This window comes from Hirundo rustica, chromosome 12 (genome assembly GCF_015227805.2).
Source record: "Hirundo rustica isolate bHirRus1 chromosome 12, bHirRus1.pri.v3, whole genome shotgun sequence".
Taxonomy (NCBI): domain Eukaryota; kingdom Metazoa; phylum Chordata; class Aves; order Passeriformes; family Hirundinidae; genus Hirundo; species Hirundo rustica.
Genome location: NC_053461.1, coordinates 19,660,113 through 19,682,966, shown reverse-complemented (window position 1 = coordinate 19,682,966; position 22,854 = coordinate 19,660,113). Strand labels below are relative to the sequence as shown.

At 58.1% G+C, this 22,854-nt stretch overlaps 1 protein-coding gene across 1 annotated transcript; it reads right to left on the bottom strand.

The window, feature by feature from the left end:
* Nucleotides 1–4,497: 4,497 nt before the first annotated feature.
* On the bottom strand, nucleotides 4,498–9,987 carry BHLHE40 (basic helix-loop-helix family member e40). The gene is made up of 5 exons (XM_040076710.1): nucleotides 9,885–9,987; nucleotides 9,722–9,791; nucleotides 9,481–9,588; nucleotides 8,869–8,992; nucleotides 4,498–7,838 (listed from the first exon to the last, which is right to left on the bottom strand). The coding sequence occupies exons 1-5, from the start codon at nucleotides 9,962–9,964 to the stop codon at nucleotides 6,979–6,981; spliced, it is 1,242 nt and encodes a 413-aa protein (XP_039932644.1). The 5' UTR covers nucleotides 9,965–9,987; the 3' UTR covers nucleotides 4,498–6,978.
* Nucleotides 9,988–22,854: the final 12,867 nt, after the last annotated feature.

The following is a 22,854-nucleotide window of genomic DNA, read 5'->3' as shown; positions in this document are numbered from 1 at the left end:
TCAAGCACGAGAGGAGCTGGGGGAGCTGCCTTTTATTGCCAGGCATTCCCGTTTCCATCAGCTGTGTGGTATTTCCCAGCCAGCTCCGTTTGCAGTTTTAACAAGGCACATGTGGTGAAGAACCCCTTCCCGGGCAGAGCTTTCCTGTTTGGCCATTTCCAAGGGCGCCGGGTGTGATGGCAATAACTGCCCTCCGTGGGGTGGAGTGCCTGGGGCAGGAACACACCTGGGAGACAGACACACGGCTGGGAAATAAATTATTCCAAATAGCAGAAATATTATCCCGCATTTCTCACAGCCCAGCACAGGGAGGGAGGGCAGGAGGGCACAGGCACCCCTGAGGTGCCTTGCCCGGGGCCGGCAATGCTCACTGCAATTAGCAGCTCTCCCTGGCATCACCCAGGGGCACCGGGAGAGTTCTGCAGCGCCGGGAGAAGGGCGGTGGGAAAGGTCTGGAACACCAGGGAGCGGCGGGAGGTGCATCTCCTGGCTCCAGCAGCACGCCAGGGTTACAAAACACGGACACCCCGTGTCACATAGCGAGGGTCGGTGTCACCGGCCCCGCGGGCTACGGTTACAGGGGCTGAGGCCGGCAGAGTCATTCTGCCTGCAGCCCTGGGGAGATCACCCCGCCTCTGCCCCCCGCCGCCCGGGCATCCCCAACCCTCTCCTTCCATCCCGAGCATCACAGGAAATGTCTAAAGGGGAAAAAATAAAATAAAAAAAAAAAGCCTTGCTCAAGACCTGCTGCTTTTTCCACGCTGAAGCAGAAACAGCAATTATCTGGTTCAGTCTGGTGCTGCTGGCCTGGAACATGCCATGACAACGTGTTTCTCGTTTGAAAGCCTCTTTTGTACTAGGACACAGTTCAAGGGATCTTGCAATGCCTGCATTTGTAAACACGCCGCACTTGCAGCTACACGCTCTGCAGATGAAAGCCGAGGCGGAGCACAAGGGCACTTCTCCCTCGGTGTGTGTCACCGCCTGGGGGGGGACAAGGCAGCTCTCCCCGGCTCCGTGTGCTGAATCAGGACCCCGGCAGCCCCCGGCTGGCTAACCACGCGTGCTCCTCAAAAGTCACGGCACGTTCAGAAAAGCGGAGTCCTGGAAAAAGGGGGGGGGGGAGAAAAAAAAAAAATCACGGCGAAAAAAAAAAGAAAATATGTGCGTCACTGCAGATTATTTTAGGCCCTGGTCCATGCATAATGCAAATAAGCAGCTCCCGGGGTACATGCCTGGAAAAACCATCCAGTCCCACAGCGCTCGGCTACGGGAGCTTTCCAAACAGGTGGTGAAAACTAAAATTATGTGTCTGTGTGTCCTCAGCGGGGTTAGGAAAGGCCCTGGCTCTCAGGGAGGCTCTCCCCGTGCCTCCACGGGGCTGGTATGAAACAGGACGGAGACATTAAAAAATTCAGGAGCATTTCTTTCCTTTTGAGGCAATCCCGCGCTCCCGCTCAGCAAACCTCACTCAGCACCTCCACGACAGCCTTTGATCTGCCTGACCCCGCTGCCCCCTCGCACCCGCTCTTCACACACACTAACTTTAGGTTTGGGGTTTGTTTTTTTTTTTTTGCGCCTAAAATCATTGTATCCTCCTCGTCTGACTTCAAGGAGTTGCTCGGGAAGCCCTATTTATGGGTTGAAATGCTGCTGAAAGAGTTATTGCCGTGTTATTCAGCTGTTGTGCCAAGCCTGCATGGGGATCGGGTTTCTGCTGAAAGGGTGCCAGGCACGTCTTTTTCCAGGAACCAGCAGCCGTATTTAGCCTCCGGCTGCACATGAAAGACTGCAGTCGGAAACGTGACATTGTGTCAACATTTGAGGCAGGTCAGAGCTGGGTGAGACCATGAAAACAAGCCCGGGAACTCAGCACACCCCGGCGGGGCGGGCGGCACGGGCTGTCCTGGGCTGGCGCCGTGCCGGGGGTCGCCGCTCCACCCACCCATCCACCCATCCACCCACCCACCCATCCACCCACCCATCCACCCACCCACCCATCCACCCACCCATTCACCCATCCATCTGTCCATCTGTCCATCCACAAATCCACCCACCCACCCATCCACCCGTCCACCCATCCATCCATCCATCCATCCATCCATCCATCCATCCATCCATCCATCCACCCAGCCATCCATCCATCCATCCATCCATCCACCCATCCATCCATCCATCCATCCATCCACCCATCCATCCATCCATCCATCCCTCCACCCATCCATCCACCCATCCACCCGTCCATCCATCCATCCATCCATCCATCCACACATCCATCCCTCCATCCATCCATCCATCCATCCATCCATCATCCATCCACCCATCCATCCATCCATCCATCCATCCATCCATCATCCATCCACCCATCCATCCATCCCTCCATCCATCCCTCCATCCATCCATCCATCCATCATCCCTCCACCCATCCATCCATCCATCCATCCATCCATCCATCATCCATCCATCCATCCATCCATCCACCCATCCATCCATCATCCATCCATCCATCCATCCATCCATCCATCCATCCATCATCATCCATCCATCCTCTCTCCCTCCATCCATCCATCCCTCCATCCATCCATCCTCTCTCCCTCCATCCATCCATCCCTCCCTCCATCCATCCTCTCCTCCTCCCGTGCCGGGATGCAGAGCCGTGGGATGCTGCTCTGGGGCTGGGGTCCCCACCCCACACAGCTGCCCCTGCCCCACTCTGCCCCACAGCACTCACCTGTCCCGCTGGCGCCGGGCCGGGGGGCAGAGAGAATTCCCAGCCTGTAATAAGCTCTTGCTTCCTGAACAAATGTTCTCTTTTCCACGTTGTGGTTTTTTTTTTTTTTTGCCAATTTTTCCTCCGTGACTGAGGATCTGGAACTCCTGCAAGTCGTCCCACCATGGGATAAGGAGGGTCAGAATATGAGGCAAAGGGGAGTGAGAACCACGGAAAGGAGCCAGAAATCCAGGGGGTCCCGAGGCTGGAGACACCCCTGCGCTGAGCACCAAGCGCTGTCCCCAAGTGGGACTGTTACAGTCGGCTTCAGTAAGATCAATACTTAGCCCTAATTAAAGCAAACATAACATGAACGCTGGGACGTGTGGAGGCCCCAAACCCATTAACCCCAGCAACATTTTTTTTTTCTAGCATTACTCAAGCTAAGGTTTCTTTAGCTCTAACCACAGACGAACAGAAGCGTCGTCCTCTCTGCGTGGGGTCCTGGAGATGCTCAGCCCACGAGTGACAGTGCTGGCCCAGTGGGACACTTAAACCACTCCCCACATTCTGGGGAGTTCTGATTCAAAATCTGAAATTCCCCCTCAGATCTGCCCGTGCCCCAGCCACACACAGGCAGCACCACTGGGAAACTGAATCCTCCCACCCACCCCTTTGTTTCACCCCTCATTTGCCTGAGGGGAAGGTTTGGGGTGGCTGTCATTTCACCTGGAGACCAGAAGCCAGCATCGCTGCTGGAGAGGCTGGGAGGGAGCCCGTGGGGGGATCACGACCTTTCTCTGGCTCGTTTTGTAGCACAGGGGGTAGAGGCTGCTCCACCACCCCCAGTGCCAGCTGGAATTCCCAAATCAGAGACACCCAGGACATGTGGGATCACCCCAGCAAGGGCAGGACCTGAACCTTGCACCCCTCAGCCTCAGGGGCTTGGTGGGCACCGTACCTGGCAGGGCTGGGGCAGCCCAGGCACAGGCTGAGGGCGCTGAGGTTAAACCAGTTTGCAGCAAGTCCATTTTCCTCCAGGAACTGGGCAAAGCCCTGTGGAGACGCTGCATCCTCCGGGGCGAGGGGCTGCCTCCTCCCCACAGGGGCCCAGGAGCCAAATGCCAGACGCAGGGAGCACAACGTGACATCAGGAGAGAGCAGGAAAGCCAGCCGGGCTCTCCTGGCACCTCCCTCGAGCCTGGAAGGAGAAAAGTCCCCGAAGGTGCCAAGGGAGTTAAAATAAATAAATGTCCCTGGTGACAGGGGTAATGGGACCCTGAGCTCCTTCAGGCACCAACAGCAGAGGAGCTGTGGGGGGAGCAAGGAGAGCCCTGCTCCCCAAAATTCCCCCTCCTCCCTGCACCCCGAGACCCCACTCACCCCAGCACCCTGAGATCCTCACCCCTGCACCCCGAGACCCCACTCACCCCTGTACCCCGAGACCCCATTCACCCCTGCACCCCGAGACCCCATTCACCCCTGCACCCCGAGACCCCACTCACCCCTGCACCCCGAGACCCCATTCACCCCTGTACCCCGAGATCCTCACTCACCCCTGCACCCCAAGATCCTCACTCACCCCTGCACCCTGAGGTCCTCACTCACCCCTGCACCCCAAGAGTCCCCACTGCCCCCTGCATCCCCCCTCCTCCCTGAACCCCGAGATCCTCCTCCATCCCAAATCCCTGCTCCCCCCTGTGCCATCCCCTGCTGGACCAGACCATGTGGAATGACCCTGCCCAAACATTTCAAAGCACAGGAGGCAAACCCTTATCTTCCACAGGAAAAGAATTATTTTATTAAGCATTTTTAAACAGCTACTTAACATTTACTCAAGATAAAAATATGTACAATATCCCACCTTGAAGGCGGCTCCAAAATATAAACACTGTACCTCTCCCGAGAGAAAAACAGAATATTCTTCTCTTCCAAAAAGAAAAAAAAAAAAGACAACCCAGAAACAAGAATACATTCATATTTCTCACTTCTTTATGCTCAAGTAGTTATACAAATAATAGACATCTGAAACGTTTTTAACTCTCAATATATTTATATAATATATATATTTATAAGAGGATTTTACAAATAAAGGCAACAACTGTATACCAAAAAAAAAAAAACAAAAAAACCCAAAAAACCAACAACAAAATAAACGTTAGAACACAATCTGCAATCAAGCATAGTGCATCTCAACAGCTGGTGCAACGGGAGGGCGACGTGAGGATCCAGACAGGGGCTCTGCTCACCGCTTCTCAAAACCAGAAAGGGAAAAACCACCAAAGAGCACTGCCTCCAGCAGTGAAGTTTGGGGGTTTTCAATCAGAAAGAAGCTAAACTGGAGATGATTTTCCTCTGTGCAGAAAGCCTCTCGTGCAGGTTACAGGACGAGTGTCACCACTTGTCACAAGTGTCACCTCTGTCCTCAACAGAGCCAGGCTTTGCCAAGGAGGAATCCAGATGCTCAAACCCCGCCGGGATCGGACTCCTCTGAAAATCCCAACCTCGTCATTTTCCAAAGGCACTGACAGGGGCGCGCTCAGCAGGGATGGCACTGCCGGCTCCGGCTGAGCGGCCCCCTCGGGCAAGAACCGCGGTGACACCGGGCAGGAGCAGGGAGAGAGGGGCAGGAGCAGGGAGAACCGCGGTGACACCGGGCAGGAGCGGGACAGAGAGGGGCTGGAGCCGGGAGAACCGCGGTGACACCGGGCAGGAGCAGGGACAGAGGGGATGAAGCCAGGAGAACCGCGGTGACACCGGGCAGGAGCAGGGACAGAGGGGATGGAGCCGGGAGAACCGCGGTGACACCGGGCAGGAGCAGGGACAGAGGGGATGGAGCCGGGAGAACCGCGGTGACACCGGGCAGGAGCAGGGACAGAGGGGATGGAGCCGGGAGAACCGCGGTGACACCGGGCAGGAGCAGGGACAGAGGGGCTGGAGCCGGGAGAACCGCGGTGACACCGGGCAGGAGCAGGGACAGAGGGGCTGCAGCCGGGAGAACCGCGGTGACACCGGGCAGGAGCAGGGAGAACCGCGGTGACACCGGGCAGGAGCAGGGACAGAGGGGATGGAGCCGGGAGAACCGCAGTGACACCGGGCAGGAGCCCGGAGCCACCAGCAGAGTCACCCCAGGGACAGCTCCTCCCGAGCCGGCCCAACGTAGCAGCTCAAGTTACAGGGAGGGCGCAGGTTAATTAATTTATTAGATGTACGCCATGGAAAGCTCCAAGCAGCAGCTACCTTTTATTTCCTAAAAAAATATCTATGTGTCAGCAAGGGTGTGGAGAGAAACCCATCTTGGGCCTGCCTGGCCGCTTGTCACCAGGCAGTGACCGCTGCCCTGCTCTCCCTGGAGTCCTGGTGGCATTGCCACCACTGCCACCACCTCACGGTGACCACTGCCCTGCTCCTCCTGCACTCACAGTGACATTGCCACCACCACCAGTGACCACTGCCCTGCCCTTCCTGAAAACATTGCTGCCCCTGCAGTGACCACTGTCCTGCTCCTCCTGTGGCATTGCCACCACTACCAGTGACCACTGCCCTGCTCCTCTTGGTGACACTGACATTGCCACCACCACCAGTGACCACTGTCCTGCTCCTCCTGGTGACATTGCCACCACTACCAGTGACCACTGCCCTGCTCCTCTTGGTGACACCGACACTGCCACCACCACCAGTGACCACTGTCCTGCTCCTCCTGGTGACATTGCTGCCCCTGCAGTGACCACTGTCCTGCTCCTCCTGTGCACTGCCACCACCCCATGCCCAGGGTCACTCGGACACCAGTCCAGCTCCACCAGAGCCAGCGGGGCCGTTGCCTTCCGAGCCCCTCGGGGACGTACCGTGGTTTATATTCAGGTATTTTATATTTGCAGACCCTCAAAGCGGGCCTGCCCAATGGAATATTTCTTCACAGCTTTGCAATAGATTGGCAGCTGACCGAGTCAACTGTTGCTCTGTAGATGTGGAGAGGGAGGAAAGGAAAGGGTAAAGCAAAAAAACCCCTTCTTAAACCCTTCTTTATGGAAGTAGTTGTCAACCGCTAACCTGGGTGCATCCCTCATCCTTCTCCAAGCGACCTGACAAGTCAGAGAAAAGGGGATTTAGCTTCCTACACACAGTGAACCTCGTCCCCCACACCTCAGTCCAGCCAATATATAAAAGTGAAACAGTCTCTCAAACTAAAAAAAAAAAAAAAAAAAACCAAAACAAACCAAAAAAAAAAAAAAAAAAAAAAAAAAAGAGAAAACCCAGTCACACTGCGCTCAGTCTTTGGTTTCCAAGTTCAAAGGAGGAATCTGCTTCAAAGCCTGAAGCAGAGCCGAGGAGTCGATGGGGGAATGGGCCGGTACGGGAGAAGGGAGTCTCTGGGGCATCAGCAGAGGAGGGGAGATTTTGTCGGGGTTCATGAAGCCCGTCAGCGCCGCGGCCGAGGCGGGCAGGCTGGGGTACAACACGGGAACCGAGGCCGGGTACCAGCACTTCTCCAGCATGGGCAGGTAGGCGGTGGCGGACGGCGGGATCAGGTAGAAGGGCAGGCACAGGGGAGGCTGGTGAGCGTGGGGGCCCAGGAAGCCGCCGGGAGAGCCCATCACGTCGCTGCCAAAAGGGCCCTCGTCCCGCGGCGACTCCAGCCTGCTCCTTTTGGCCGGCGGGTCCTCAGTCTCTTGCTTAATAGAGCTTATTCTCTCCTGCACGGCGTACTTGAGGTCGGTATCCTTTTTGAAATAGGGCTGCTCGGATTTGGAGTCGCTTTTCTCCAGCTCTCCCCCGTACCCGCTGTCCGTGTCCGTGTCGCTGCCGCTCTGCTCCCCGCTGGAGTGAGCGAATGTCCGCTGGATCACGGGCACGCAGTTCTTCCCGTGGCCCTCGCCCGCCGCGCCCAGGGGCGCCGGCTTCTCCTTCGAGTCCAGCATTTTGGGGGGGATGTCGCCGGCCTTGCGGGCGGCCCCGCCCTGCAGCACCTCGCTGGCCATCCGGTGCAGGTGGCTGACCAGCTGCGACGACTTCAGCTCCTTGCCGTTCTCGTGCTTTGCCAGGTATTGCAGCATTTCCTTGGCGCACATCTGGAAACCGGATCGAAACATTTCCTGGCTGGAATCGAGGTTTCTCGATGACAGGTCACCTAAGGAAACATTAACAGAAAGGAATTAAAAATTAACAGCACGCTAAATAGCTCCCTTTCCATCTCCGAGGCGGGCCGGAGGCGACGTTGGACTTGGGTTACGGCGCAGGCGGAGGGGAAGGGGATGGCCCAGCCGGACCCTGTGAACAGAAATCCCCGGATTTCTGCAGGAATGGACGATTCCGTTGGAACATCCACCTGCCCGCTTTTACGTAACGACTTTATGCAAAGCGCCGCCTGCTCTTTTTCGCTATTTGCTGTACAATCCACCTTTAGCAGGTACCGGAGAGCGCAGCAGGGGAGTGACTCAAGCTGTGGCTTCTCCAGGAAACCCCCCGGGGAAGGCAGGCTGCACCTCAGCCTGCAGCTCCGGGCAGGCAGCTCCGCCAGCCCCGGGGGACTCTGCCGCTCCGGCGGCTCCGCCGCACTCCCTGGGGCTGCCGGGGCAGGGACGGCGCCTCCGAAAAATTCGGGTTTACTCTATCAGATTCACGTGAATGCCACATGAGAAAACAGCAGGAGGAAGTGCATCTAAGGCTGATAAGCTGAAGCACCGGGTCCCCTCCGCCTGCAGAGCACAGGCCAGCTCGGTTATAAAGAAACTTAAAAAGGTGTGGAGAGAAAGCAGATTTATATCTATCTCCAGAGAAAAACAAGCAAATAAACCCGGCTGGGTTATCTAAAGCTCACAGACACAAATGGGAAGAATCGAATGGCTCTGGAGAGAACCTCACAGCAAACCTGACTGTAACTAAAACTACTTAAAACACAGTTTAATTTCAGACAGCCCCCAGGGCGCTCTGCACTGACCACCTTGAGCAAGGCACCCTTTTTTTTTTTTTTTTTTTTTTTTTTTTGCAAAAGCTCGCAAGCAAAGCCTGAGAAAATGACGGCATGAAAGGCCAGAATCCCTGTCCCCTCCCTTCTCGGGAACAAGGTGTCACAACCGGCTTTCACGGGCTCCCCAGGGAAAGTCCATCTCACACACACACACACACACAGGCTCTCTCCCCGCCGTCTGAGCACTCACCTGCCTGCAGCCCGTTCTGCAGAGCGATGATCTTCTGCTGCTGCTGCTCGATGAGATTGGTCAGTGCCTTCACGTGCTTCAAGGTGAGCTCCAGAACCACAGCCTTCTCCAGGTGACCTAGAGTCTGGGAGCACAGGGACAGGTTGGCACCCGCCGCAGGCTCGGCCACGCAGGGGCTGCCAGCGCCTTCCGGAGCCGCGGGAGGACGGACACGCTGCGACCCCGACCACCACCGGCAACGTTCCACGGAAATAAGTTAAAAAGCAGGCTACGGAAAAGGCTCTCACGGAGCCCCGCGGCTCCTTTCAGACCAGCCGCACAGCACGAAGAGAAGCACTTTATTTATCGGTTCTGCTGCCCCTGCTGGCACCGGGACCTGAGCCCGGCCGGGGGCTGCCCTCGCCCGGGCAGGGTGCGGGGGGATGCGGCCGGCAGCTCCCGCAGAGATCCGCAGCTCCCGGCAACTTTGGGATGCGCTTACAGCCCGCCCGGGCGAGCGGCACCGCGGAGCAGAAACAAATAAAAAATAATAATAAAAAAAACCACCCCGAATCGGCGGCGAAGCGGCAGCAGAGAGCCGAGCCGCTGCTCCGTCCCTCCGCTCGCACCTACCGTCAGCTTGAGGTGCTCGGGCAGCAGGTCCTTCAGCTGCGCGATGCACTCGTTGATCCTGTCGCGCCTCTTCTTCTCGATCAGCCGGTGCGGCAGCTTGTAGGTCTCCTGCGGGGCCGGGGGCAGCGGGTCAGCGGGGGGACAGCCCGCACGGCCCCGCTGCGCCCGTCCCGGGAGCGCACCGGCCGGTTCACCCCGCGAACCCGCAGTTTATCGCCCCTCATTTCACCCCCCCATTTACCTTGTTGTCCTCGCTCCTCTTTAAGCCCCTCCGGGGCTTGTACACCTGGTACATGTGCGCGAAGTCCAGCCTGCACGGGCGAAAGGAGAAGCAGCGCGTTACCCCCCGTCCCGGAGCCGGCGGGGGCCCGGAGCCCCCCGGAGCCCCCCGGAGCCCCGCTTACCCCGGCAGATCTCCGCTCTCCAGGGCGGGCAGCTTGCCCAGGCAGCCGGGCGGGGGCTGCGCGCTGGGGATGCGCTCCATGCCGGGGGCGCGGGCGGTGCGGGGCGCTCAGGGCGGGCAGGGGCTGCGGGCGCTGCCGGTGCCGGTGCCGCTGCCGCTGTTCATGCCGCGCCCGCGCCGCGCGGGCTGAGGAGCGGCGGGCGGCCGCGGGCCGGGTTAAATGCGGGCGAGTGGGTGGACGGGAGCGACGTGCGGAGCCCTGTGACCGCCGGCACGTCTGGCGGCCCCGGCGCCCCCGCCCCGCCGTCACATGAGCCTCACGTGGCGGCGGCGCGGGCAGAGGCGGGGCCGCGGCGCGGGGCCCCCCCGCACGTGTGTCCCGGCGCGGCGGGGACCGGGGGGGCGGACCGGGGCTGGGCCGGGCCGGGCCGTGCCCTGCCGTGCCTCGCTGCGCTGCGTTCTGCCGTGCCCTGCCGTGCCTCGCTGTGCTGCGTTCTGCTGTGCCATGCCGTGCCACACAGGATCATACAGTGCTGTGCTATACCGTTCTACACCGTGCCATTCAGTGCCATGCTGTGCCGTGCCGTGTTGTGCCATACCATGCCATACTGTGTTATACCATGGTATACCGTGCTTTACCATGCTGTACCATGCCATACAGTGCCGTACTGTGCTATTCCATGCTACACCGTGCCATTCAGTGCCATACTGTGCTATTCCATGCTACACCGTGCCATTCAGTGCCATACCATCCCATACCGTGCCATACTGTGCCATACAGTGCCATACTGTGCTATACCATGCCACACCATGCCATACAGTGCCATACTGTGCTATTCCATGCTACACCGTGCCATTCAGTGCCATACCATCCCATACAGTGCCATACTGTGCTATACCGTGCCATACAGTGCCATACCATCCCATACAGTGCCATACTGTGCTATACCATGCTACACCGTGCCATTCAGTGCCATACCATGTCATGCTGTGGCACACAGTGCCATACAGTGCCATACCATGCTATACCGTGCCATACAGTGCCATACTGTGCTATACCGTGCCATGCTGTGGCACACAGTGCCCTGCCACACCCTGCGGTACCGCTGCTGCGTCCCGAGATCGGGGATGAAAAAGAAATTTTAAAAAAAAAAAAAAAAAAATCACCCCCAAAGTGACACAGGCACAAACACGGACCCGGGGAAAGCTGCAGCGGTAGAAGTTTGGAAATGTGGGGAAAAAATAAAAAGAGTGAGAGCTGCTAAAATGTGGCTTTGAGGAAATGGTAGTGCTGCAGGGAAGTTTTGGGGTGCAGGACCCCATCCCAGGGGTGTCCAAGGCCAGGTTTTATAGGGTTTGGAGCAACTTTCTCCAGTGGAAGGTGTCCCTGTCCATAACAGGGGGTGGAACTAGATGGCAACTTTAAGGTCCCTTCTGACCGAAACCATTCTGTGGTTCTGTGATCAGCAGGAAATTCTCCCCTGTGAGGGTGGGCAGGCCCAGGCACAGGTTCCCAGAAAAGCTGTGGCTGCCCCTGGATCCCTGGAAGCGTTGCATGGAGCAGCCCGGTCTAGCAGAGGGTGTCCCTGTGCATGGCAGGGGGTGGAATGATGACAACTTTAGGTCTCCTCTGACCCAGAGCATTCCATGACATCCCATGGCCGTGCCAGCCCGTGGACGCCAGCAGTTGCACAATGCCAAGCGATGATAATGGTTTGTGTGTACCTGCCAAGGCAGAGCTCTCCTGAAGGGCTGTGGTCACTTCCCTGCTGAGTGCTGAGCAAGTAGAGGCAGGCTCAGCTGATAAAAGCTGCATTTACCAAGATAAGGGAACAGCAGAGCTCCAGCACGGAGCTGCTGCTGTTGCCTGCAGAGTCCTGCTGCGCCTCGGCAGGAATCCGAGGGCAGGAGTGCTGCATGAGCACGGGGAGGTTTCATATGGGTCAGGGAGACAGGCTGTTTAGGGCTTACCCCCATCCGAAGGTGTCTGCTGTTGCCAGGAGGAATCCCAAGGGAATTTGGAGCCTCAGAAAGATGCAGAAATGTAAGGTCCACAGAACCCCAAAACCGCCTCTAGGAGCGCCCAGCAGCATCTCCAGTGTGAACACCACAGCAGCGTACCAGTGACACGGGGCTTCCACAAAACAGAGGTTTGGGCTGTCCCACTCAACGGGGTCCTCCCGGTGTGCCTGCAGACCCAGGGAGTATGGCCAGGATCTGGGAATCCCAGAAGGGTTTGGGCTGGAAGGGACTCTGAAGACATCCCAATCCAACCCCCTGCCATGGGCAGGACCTGCCCGTCCATCCCAGGGGACCGTAACGAGCTTCAGTAACGAGCCCTGGAGCACACGGGTCCTTCCCTCTGTGCCCCCGAGACACAAATTGTTATTTTCCAAACAAAGGGTGAGAAAAACACAGACAATTTTTTCATCTGTCCCGTCACTGACCCTTGTCCAAGGCAACAGAAGTAATTAGAGCTTGCTGCAGCCTTTTACTAATGAAAAATGAGGTCTGGGGCCAACCTGCTCTGCATTTGAAGTTCAGGCCCCAAGAGTACGTGGACAGCTTCATGCCCCTGGATTGTCTGACTCCTGCATGCTCCTTCAGATATTCAGTACATTCCTGCAGTGGGTGGTGAGCCACAAATCAGGGTCAGAGGTAATCCCCAATTATTTAGCCCTTTTACTGTTCTCGTGCTTGCCAAACAATTCTCCGTATCAGGATTTGCTCATGACCTTAAGGGACGTTGCCAAGGATTTAGGAGTCCCCCTAAAAGGAGGATCCAAATGAAGTTATTGCATTCTTGGGCATCAAGTGAGGTTGCTCGAGAGTTGAGTTACATTTTCCTGGGGATCGGTTTTCATAAGCAAGGGCTGATGCAATCATCAATTCGCCTTCTCGCTCGCGTTTGCCGAATTGTTTCTACACGGAGGGCTCCTTTACACCACACAACTCGGCCAGTAACAAAATGTTTAAAAAGGCTCGATTCCCTCAAGCCATCCGTGGAGCAGCAGCTCTCCTGAGCGCTCCTCCGGCAGGGCAGGGAGTCACAGGACCGCGACAGCCCGCGTCCAGGGGGATTTGCAGTTATTTACAGAGGCACGAGAAGGTGAGAGTTTGGGGGCTGGGCTGGGAATCCGAGACTCGGGATCTGCCCCTTCCCCGGGACTGTCCCCTTCCGACCGCAGGGACTGGGGGGAAAACGTTCCAAAAATCCCTGGCGCTGCTGTCTGATGGAAGCCTATGTGGGCAGCGCCGGGAGTTAACAGATGGGTTGCGGATTCGAGCTTACGATAAGGTTACTGAGGGTGGTTTTGTTTTAAAATGTCTCTTACTTAATATATCCACGAAGGCCAGGCATGTGCCCGCGGCCTGTAATCAAATCGCTGACTCTGGCTGTCTCCCATTTGCAGCAGCCCCGGCTCGGGTTACCGGCTCCGGAGGTGAGAGCTCGGCGCTGGACGCGGGGCCGGGCATCCTCTGCGCCGAGCCTCGGGCAGCAACGGGAACACCCCGTGCTTTCCGCACCGGGAAAAGCTCCTCCGGGAGCCGGGCTGTCTCTGGCAGAGCCGGGGCTTCTCTCCTGCGCTCAGCAAACGTGACGGCTCCGCTCCCGAGCCCGGCAGCTCCGCGGCCGCTGCTGCCGCCTCCGCGATGCACGGGAGGCGCCGGCGGCCGCGGGGGACAGCACCTCCGTCCCCGTGGGGTCTGTGCCCTGCAGAGCGTGGTCAGTGTGGGCTGTAGCAGCCGGGAGCTCCCGGGAGAGCTGCACGTCTCCCTTCTCAGCCGCGGTGTCCGAGGAAGGGAGAGCCCGCAGCCCTCAGCCGAGGCGGGTCCCAAGGGACGCTGCGGGACCTCCCGGCGCAGGGTGCGAGGAGCACTTCGACACCCACCAGGGCTCTGCCTCAGCCTTCTGGGAGTTGCAAAAGCCCCACTCGGTGCGAGGCCGGGTGGTTTCGGCTGCGTGTAACTCTCGGTAGCGCAGCTGGCCCCGCTCGCTGCCGCGGAACCGTCAGGAACCGTCACGAGTCACAAGTCGAGATTTAATATCGCAAATGCGCGCACCCATCGCTGCTTAATTGCATTGATTTAGGCCGCCACGGGCTCTGCCCGGATAAAGCGCTGGGAAAACACAGCCGGAGCTGTTGTCTCTGTGCCCTCCCTCCGGCACGACCCTGGAGCGCTGCCGGGCACGTGAGAGCTGCGGGAATGACGCTGGCATCGCTCAGCGAAACTCGCCCGAGGACTATTCAAATGAAAGCCATTCCCCTCTTTGAGCAGAGATGTTTGCCAGCACCCAGCGCGGCCGTGGGAGGAACGTGTAGGTGGGAAACTATTTGGAAGCGGCAAAATTTGTGGACATTAATAAGAGACTTTAGCCCACTTTGATAGCGTGTTTAATAAAACACGCCGGCTTCCCGGTGACATCCTGCCCTGCCAAGCCCCGGCAGCTCACGCTGTTTAACCAGTTCCCCCCCCGGCTCTTGCACCATCTCGTGAGAAAGATCCCCGGGCGTGCACGGCCGGCACACCCCGGGGCTGCGCACGGCCTCACCGCCGAGTCGGGGACTCGTGGAACGGGCTGGCTCGGAAGGGACCTTCAGGTTATCCAGTGCCACCCCTGCCACGGGCAGGGACACCTTCCGCCAGACCAGGCTGCTCCAAGCCCCGTCCAAGCCGGCCTTGGAAGGGAGGGAAGGGAGTCCACAACCCAAGGGCCGTTTCAGAGGTGACATCCTGGCTGCTGCAGGGGACAGCGGGGGGTGACAGCAGGGTTTGGAGGGGCAGGGAGGATGAGGAACAGCTTCTCCTCCTGCTGCTGGCGCTGTCTGGTGGATGCTCTGCACAATGGGATCTGATCACATCCCTCCTCCTGCCTCACATCAAACAGTGAGTCAGCGCTGGAGCCCCATCAGATGTCTCTGCCTCGGCTTTCATATCTGGGAAGCAGAGAGGACGGTGCTCTGTGAGTATGCAAAGCAAGGAAAGCAGGGTGCCTTCAGATCTGCCACTTGGAAAACACCACGTTACTTATTTTCCACTGGCACCCACGTACCCCGGCAGGAATCAACGCCGCTGAGGCTCCCCAGTCTGGGGAGATGTTGTTCTCTCGGGGGATGCAGGTAACAACAGCTACGGGGCCCAACTGCATCACGTCTGAGTCAAACATTAACACAGAGAATATTCTGAACTCGCTAATTGAGTCAAAAAAACTACACCCCCACCCCTAAAAATAACAATAAAATAAAGCTGGGACAGGCAGAAGGAGAGCCCAGGAGTGTGTTCCTCCTGCAGTTCATGGGAGGACGTGAGTGAGTTAACCCTTGACCTCTCAGCTCAAGGCTCTGGGACACGCTCTGTGTGCCCTCCCCGCTCATGGGGCGCCCAAGGGCCGGGCTGGGGCAGTCGGTTCAAGCTGCAAACACCCTCAGCACAGGGGTGAGCAGGGGCTGCTCCTCAGGGCACGGGTGACAGTGTGGCAGGCCAGGGTGGGGAGCTGGGGGCTGCAGCGCTGCCCGGGAGCTGGTGGAGCCACCACCTCTGAAAACATTCAAGATCTGTCGGGGTGGGGGACGTGGTTTAGGGGTGATGGTGGGGCTGGGTGACCTTGAAGATCTCTTCCAACCTTGCTGATTCCGTGATCCCATGTGATTCTGGGAAGGGCACGCTGGGAACTCAGTGGATTGATGCCACCAATCCCTGTGGCTGGAGCCAAGGGAGAACCAGCTGCACGTGGCCTTCCCTGGCTCAGCCTGGTCTTTGTGTGATCCTACGGGATCAGGGCCTGCTTGGAGGGCCCGGGATGTCCCTCAGCAGGCTGAGGGCTGCAGCTGTCTGGATTAACTGGGGCTGCTCGAGGTGGGTGGCTGTGCTGGGAGAGGAAAAGCGATTCGTGGCACTCCAACTCATCAGGACTTAATGAACATTTGGCCCCTTGGAATAAATGGGATGCAAAGAAAATGAAGGCAGAAGGGGAAGTGCAGGTGCAGGAGGCCAGACAAGCCATGCACATGACATTGTTTCCTCGTCAGGCAGACTGAAAAAACCCTTGGCCAGGAATATCATTGAGCTCTGGGGCAGTCTGGAGCAGCCGTGGGAGAATGCAACCCGTCATTTTCTAAATAAGAAGCCAAACCTCTGAATCCAGATCCACCTCCTCCCAAAGTCCCGGTCTGATCCCATGTGCATCACGAACCAGATGTGGCTTGGGCATTACTCCTGCTGCGAATTCAGCTGAAATAAGCACAGGCAGGAATTAAATGGAATAGGGAATATTCACGGTGGATTTCTGCCTAATCAGTTCTGCTGACTGTGTTCCTCCAGCACAAAGCAGGACCCTCCTACATCGCTCCTGGACCCCTCTGTGCCACACAGAGCCCTGATTCCAGCCCCCAAAACACCATCTGGAGGTGAAGGTTTGGGTAAAATGCAGCCCACCAGGACAGAGAGAAAGGCAAAGGACACCCAAGGCATCCCCACGGGAGTAGTATTTGACAGGAATGTCTCTCATAGTGCCCTTCCCTCTGTATCAGCAGGGATCTGGCTGAGAAGTCCTGGAGCAAACCACAACTGAGGGTGTTGCTGTCTTCCCCAAATACTTTCTCTAATGAGGTTTTTAAATAGTTTTGCCCCGCCCACACTGGCAGCCAGAGCACTTTCATCTCCAGGTGAATGGGAACCGAGGTGGGACTCAGCTGTCTGCCGGGAGCATCATTTCCATACTGCAGCGAGGCGGGAGGCACGGCAGGGAAGAGCTCCGGCTCCTCTGGGAGCTGAACCCGGCGCGAATATTCCCCTGGTGCATCGAGATGCAAAGAGCACGGGGGGGGTGCTTTGGGTTCCGCCAGGGCCGAGGAGAACGGCCCCGAGCCCGCGGGTACCCGCAGGAAAACGAGCTGTGCGAGCAGGACTCAATTTGTTACAACCTGCTCCGAGGAACCACACACCTCTCGTTCTTAGGTGGCAAAGATCACGTCTGTCCCGGAGGCTTTGGGGTGGGTGGGGAAGCACTTTCCACAGAAACGCATCTCGCCCCCTTCTCCTCGCCTGCGCTGCTGCCGGCGGAGCGGCGCTGACGTCGCCGGGGAGGCGAGCGCTCGCCCACCCGCACCCGCCAGGAGCCCAGACTCCCAGAATCCAGGAATTCTGAGGCTGGAAAGCCCTCCCAGCCCATCGAGTCCGAGCTGTGCCCGAACCTCACCTCGTCCCCATCCCAGAGCTCTGAGTGCCACGTCCAGGAATTCCTTGGATGCCTCCAGGGATGGGCACTCCAAACCTCCCTGGGCACTTCCATGGCCTGAGCACCCTTTCCATGGAGAAATTCCTGCTGCTGTCCAACCTGAGCCTCCCCTGGCCCACCCTGAGGCCGTTCCCTCTCCTCCTGTCCCTGTTCCCTGGGAGCAGAGCCCAAACCCCCACCCCGGCTGTCCCCTCCTGTCTGGGAGTTGTGCAGAGCCAGAAATCCCCCCTGAGCCTTTTCTTCTCCAGACTGGTCTCATTCCTCCGCAGGGGTCTTTCCCACATGGATCAGAAAATCATGGGATATCCTGAGCTGGAAGAGGCCACCAGGATCATCAAGTGCAGCTCCTGGCCCTGCACAGGACACCCCGACCACCCCAGCAGAGTGGGCACCGTGTTGGCCTCACACCCAGGGCTGCAGGGCTGGCTGGGCTCTGACAGGTCAGACAGGGCTCTGAGCTCTTCTTCTAAGGGAAAAGGAATCGTTTCATCCCCAAATATTCACATGGGCTATGCTGCGGTAGTCTGGGGAAACAGAAAAGGCCACACAAGCTTATAACAGCTGCCCCTTCTGATTTTATAAACTGCACGTCCCTAGCATGGAAATAAAGCCCAGCCCCGGAGAGCTGTGAACATCTGCAGCTGCTGCCCAGATGTGGTTGCCCAGAGCCTGAGCAGAGGTTTCAGGGGAAAACCCCCGTCTGCCTTGCACACAAAATGCCAAAACAGAGGACAGAGCTTTGGCTTTGTAACCCTCGACCGAGGAGACATTCAGTGCCTTTGATCTCCAGATAGAAAAATGATCTTTTGATTTCAGATTATGAAAATGAGGAACCATCTGCTAAGAAACAGCTCTGGACCCACGTTTTATTGAGGCCAGATGGTGTCCAGGGTTCCTACGTATGAATTCAATTAGCTGCTTGTGTCTGCGTCAGTGAGTCTGGATCCACCCAGTCATGTTTTTGGAACAAATATTGTAATATTCCCATGGATCCTCCAGACAGTGGGAGGTGTTTCCTTCACTGTGAAGGTTTTGGGAAGTGGTGACTTTGTCTCATTTCCATCATTTTCATCCCTGCTCTGCATTTCTGGTCCCTTGGTTCTCAGGGCTCAGGGTTTTCCCTGGATCTCTGAGCCAGCTGTGCTGAGTGAAGACATCCTTGATTCCAGTTTGCTCATCAGGGCTGAGGTTTCAGCCCCTGGGAACCTCTCCCATCCACCTCTCCTGCACTGGGACTGAGTTTCAGCACTATTTGGAATATAACCCATCCCTGACATTGGCCGGACCTGCTCCAGTCTCCTTTCCACGGTGCTTACCAGGGCTTTACTCAGGGTTTAGCTCTGCTGAGAGCAAGGTCCCTGCTGGCAGCACCTTGCATCCTGGAAGGGCGGCACAACAGGAGGCCTCTCAGAGGATGCAGAATGTGGGAGTGAGCAGCTCCCTGAGCAGCCACCAGCCCCAGCACGGATGGATTTCCTGCCTGGACAGCCAGGCTCTGCAGATCCCAATTAACTCCCCTCATCCTTCCAGTCTAATAATCTGGAAGTCCCTGGTTGTTTTTTTATACAGGTGTGGCTCGGCACCACACGTTACCCTCAGCAAGCTGCACGTTTGCACCAATTTCCCTCGCTGCAGTGTTGGAAGGGGGAAGATCCTGCTGTGGGAATGGGCTGGGCAGCAGCCTCAGGAGCAGCAGGTTGTGATTTGGGGCTGGAAGGGCCTCACTCGCAGCCCACACCTTCCTCTGCACCCCGGGAACTCACCTGCCTGGAAAAATGCCCCTGAGCAGGAAATACCCCTGGCAAAGGGACGGCGTTTGTTGTTTTCCCTTGACTTTTTGGGGAGGGATGAGGCTGCCAAGCTCAAGCGCTGTTTGCAGACACAGGCTCTGGGCACAGGGTCTGCCACAGCCCATTGTGACATTGCTTGTTTCGGGGTTCCTCCCCCATGAGCTGTGTTTGACTCTGGTTCTCCATCACTGGGAGTGCTGGGAGGTCCATCCTCTCTCTCTCCCTGCCTTTCCTGCCCTGGAATCATGCTCTGTCCGGGCACGCTGAGGCTGCTGTTCCTGGGAATCCCCAGGGCACCTTTCCGGGCTGGCTCCGCTCCTCACCCTGCACGGCTGTGATTACAGCCCCATTACCAAATTAGAGGATTATGAACATAATAACGCACGGAGAAACTACTAATTTCCAACGATTTCTCCTTTTAAAAGGAAAATCCAAGCCCTTTAGCTGGTGGGGTTTGCAAAGAGCTCTCCCAAGGAGCAGCCATGAGGGAAAAGCCACGGAGTGGAGGGATGGGAAAATGGAGCAGGTTCTCATTAGGGTGCAAGGTGTGTGATAATTGCTTGAGGAAGCACAGGGAAGGCAGGGCTGGGCTCACCCTGGATCCCACAGCCACTGCAGGCTCCTCGTGTGCAGCTGCTGCAGGCCCGGAACATGATTTCACGGCTCTGCCCAACCCAAGCATCCCTCACTCCTTCCTTCCCAGGAATCCTCAGGAATCCATACCTGATCCCACACGCCACTTGGGGTTTTCCCTCCTGTGCTGAACTGCTCAGCAGAGCTGATATTGCTCCAAACCCAGGGTTTCAGGCAGCTGGTTCGAGTTCGACACCCCTCGGCAGGGATTAGTCAGCTTCACACGGCACTCATCGCTCCGCTCATTCAGCCTCCATCGGCAATCTCACCCCCACCAGATGTCCTGGTTTTCCAGCCTCACAGTTTTGGTTATTCCAAGGACCCACCAAAGCTCCTTGGATCTGCTGGCGGGTCCTTTGGGATTCCCTTACAGCAGCAGGCAGCAGCTTTAGGGCTCCCAAACCTCGGTGCAGAACCTTCCAGAAACACTGAATCCGCCCACCCATCTCCATCACACATTCCCAACGTCACCCCTCGCAAACCACTTTGAGGAAGGTTAAGAGTTGGCTGGTTGAAGCCAAAGTTGTGACTAATATTTTTTTGGGGAAAGTACTTGATGTCAAAACAAGTGAGAAGTGAAGCGGAGACATGTGGTACAGAGATGTGGGAAGGGATGGAGGGGCTTTTTGGTGCCAAATTTCCCTGTTCCCTCAAGGGAGAACCCAAGTCGCCTTATTTCTTAACGCAGAATGAGACGGGGAAGGAAACCAGAGAAGGAAAACTTCCTTCTTTACTTCTTTTAGATCCTTGCCTTTCTAGAAAGCTGCTGAATCACACCCCTATGATAGGGTGTCATGAAAAAGGGTCCCCTGGTCACGACAGTGGCCACAGGACAAGTCCCTGCTGGGTTCCAGAGCTGCTGGAGCCCCTCAGAGTCACCCCCGGCCCCTGCCCAGCGCAGGCTGGAGTGCCAGAGCCCCCAGCAGCCTCTTTTCCTCAAGGCTCCTTCCCACAGCCACAGGCTGCAGGTTTCAGGTTTTCCATGCCTTTCTCCAGCCACAGCAAGGTGTGCAGGCACGCAAACACGTGGAAAAACGGTCACTGGGGTCCAGGGCCAGCCAAACATCCAGGCTCACTCCCGAGCAGGCTGGAGTCAGGTGCGCTACACGGAAACGCCGGGGTTCCGCCGCTTTGGAAGTGAAATAAAATCAATTCTTTCCAGCCATTCAGAGCAGGCAAAGCACTCAGCCCTCCAAACTGCTTTGCTTCCAGGAGTTATTCAAGCCCTATGGAGCCACATAAATTTGCTTATTAAGGAAGCGCCCGTGCCGGCCGAGCGCGGTGCGGCGCAGGAGGCAGAGCCCTCTGCACCCCGCTGCCCGCGGAGCTCATCTCCCATTTACACCCCCAAAAAAGCCCGGGCGAGCAGCGGGTGCTGCCCCTGCAGCCCGCGAGGTGCCCTGTGCAGGTGTGGGAGGGTGATCTGCCCCTGCAGCCTGCAAAGTGCCCTGTGCAGGTGTGGGAGGGTGATCTGCCCCTGCAGCCTGCAAAGTGCCCTGTGCAGGTGTGGGAGGGTGATCTGCCCCTGCAGCCCGCGAGGTGCCCTGTGCAGGTGTGGGAGGGTGATCTGCCCCTGCAGCTGGTGAGGTGCCCGGTGCAGGTGTGGGAGGGTGATCTGCCCCTGCAGCTGGTGAGGTGCCCGGTGCAGGTGTGGGAGGGTGATCTGCCCCTGCAGCCGGTGAGGTGCCCTGTGCAGGTGTGGGAGGGTGATCTGCCCCTGCAGCTGGTGAGGTGCCCGGTGCAGGTGTGGGAGGGTGATCTGCCCCTGCAGCCTGCGAGGTGCCCTGTGCAGGTGTGGGAGGGTGATCTGCCCCTGCAGCCCGTGAGGTGCCCTGTGCAGGTGTGGGAGGGTGATCTGCCCCTGCAGCCGGTGAGGTGCCCGGTGCAGGTGTGGGAGGGTGATCTGCCCCTGCAGCTGGTGAGGTGCCCGGTGCAGGTGTGGGAGGGTGATCTGCCCCTGCAGCCTGCGAGGTGCCCTGTGCAGGTGTGGGAGGGTGATCTGCCCCTGCAGCCCGTGAGGTGCCCTGTGCAGGTGTGGGAGGGTGATCTGCCCCTGCAGCCGGTGAGGTGCCCGGTGCAGGTGTGGGAGGGTGATCTGCCCCTGCAGCCGGTGAGGTGCCCGGTGCAGGTGTGGGAGGGTGATCTGCCCCTGCAGCCCGCGAGGTGCCCGGTGCAGGTGTGGGAGGGTGATCTGCCCCTGCAGCCCGCGAGGTGCCCGGTGCAGGTGTGGGAGGGTGATCTGCCCCTGCAGCCCGCGAGGTGCCCGGTGCAGGTGTGGGAGGGTGATCTGCCCCTGCAGCCCGCGAGGTGCCCTGTGCAGGTGTGGGAGGGTGATCTGCCCCTGCAGCTTGCGAGGTGCCCGGTGCGGATGTGGGAGGGTGATCTGCCCCTGCAGCCGGTGAGGTGCCCGGTGCGGGTGTGGGAGGGTGATCTGCCCCTGCAGCCCGCGAGGTGCCCGGTGCAGGTGTGGGAGGGTGATCTGCCCCTGCAGCCCGCGAGGTGCCCGGTGCAGGTGTGGGAGGGTGATCTGCCCCTGCAGCCCGCGAGGTGCCCGGTGCGGGTGTGGGAGGGTGATTTGCCCCGCGCCGGCAGCACCCACCGCTTATCTGCGTCCTGCGGCTCCGGTGCTTCCCCAGCACAGGCGATTCCATGCACACCCAAATAAAGTCCCAAATCAGCCCTGTCTGGCCTCTCCCTCTTTCTCAGCAGAGGGCTTGGACAGCTTCCATGGCTCCTTTTCTCTTCCTCCCAGAGGAAGTTGGCCTCACAAGCTACTCCCTGTGAAGGCTGAGCCAGAAGGTGGGACCTGGCCTGCTGTCCCTCTCTCCTGACCTTTCCTGATGGGAATAACAACCTCCGAGCCTCTCCTATGCCCTAGATGGGCTTTCCTCTTCCCCACACACCCTGCAGCCCCTTCCCAGAGCAGCCTGAGTGCCCTCATTAACCCCTCCTCTGCTCTGGGCTGCACAGCTGGGTCGGGGGAGCGCCAGGTGAGCTGAGGGGATCACTGGGGGCTCGTTCCTGACCCCACTGATAACTGAACGAGGCAGCCAGGGCTGAGGAACTGCACCTGCAAATGAAACATCTCATCACGTTTCTCCTTTCAGCTGGGCCTGTTGTAAACAGCAAAAGGGGGGGGATGGTTTTGAACTGAAAAGAGGAGAGATTCAGATTGGATATCAGGAAGAAATTCCTCCCAGGGAGGGTGGGAGGCCCTGGCACAGGGTGCCCAGAGAAGCTGTGGTTGCCCCTGGATCTCTGGAAATGTCCAAGGGAAGCTGGGAGGGGGCTTGGAGCATCGTGGCATA

Coding starts and splice junctions, on each gene's coding strand:
- BHLHE40 (XM_040076710.1), bottom strand. CDS start 9,964: ATGGAGCGCATCCCCAGCGCGCAGCCCCCGCCCGGCTGCCTGGGCAAG. Junction 9,792..9,884: donor GAGAGCGGAGATCTGCCGGG/GTAAGCGGGGCT, acceptor TCGCCCGTGCAG/GCTGGACTTCGCGCACATGT. Junction 8,993..9,480: donor CCGAGCACCTCAAGCTGACG/GTAGGTGCGAGC, acceptor CTGTGCTCCCAG/ACTCTAGGTCACCTGGAGAA.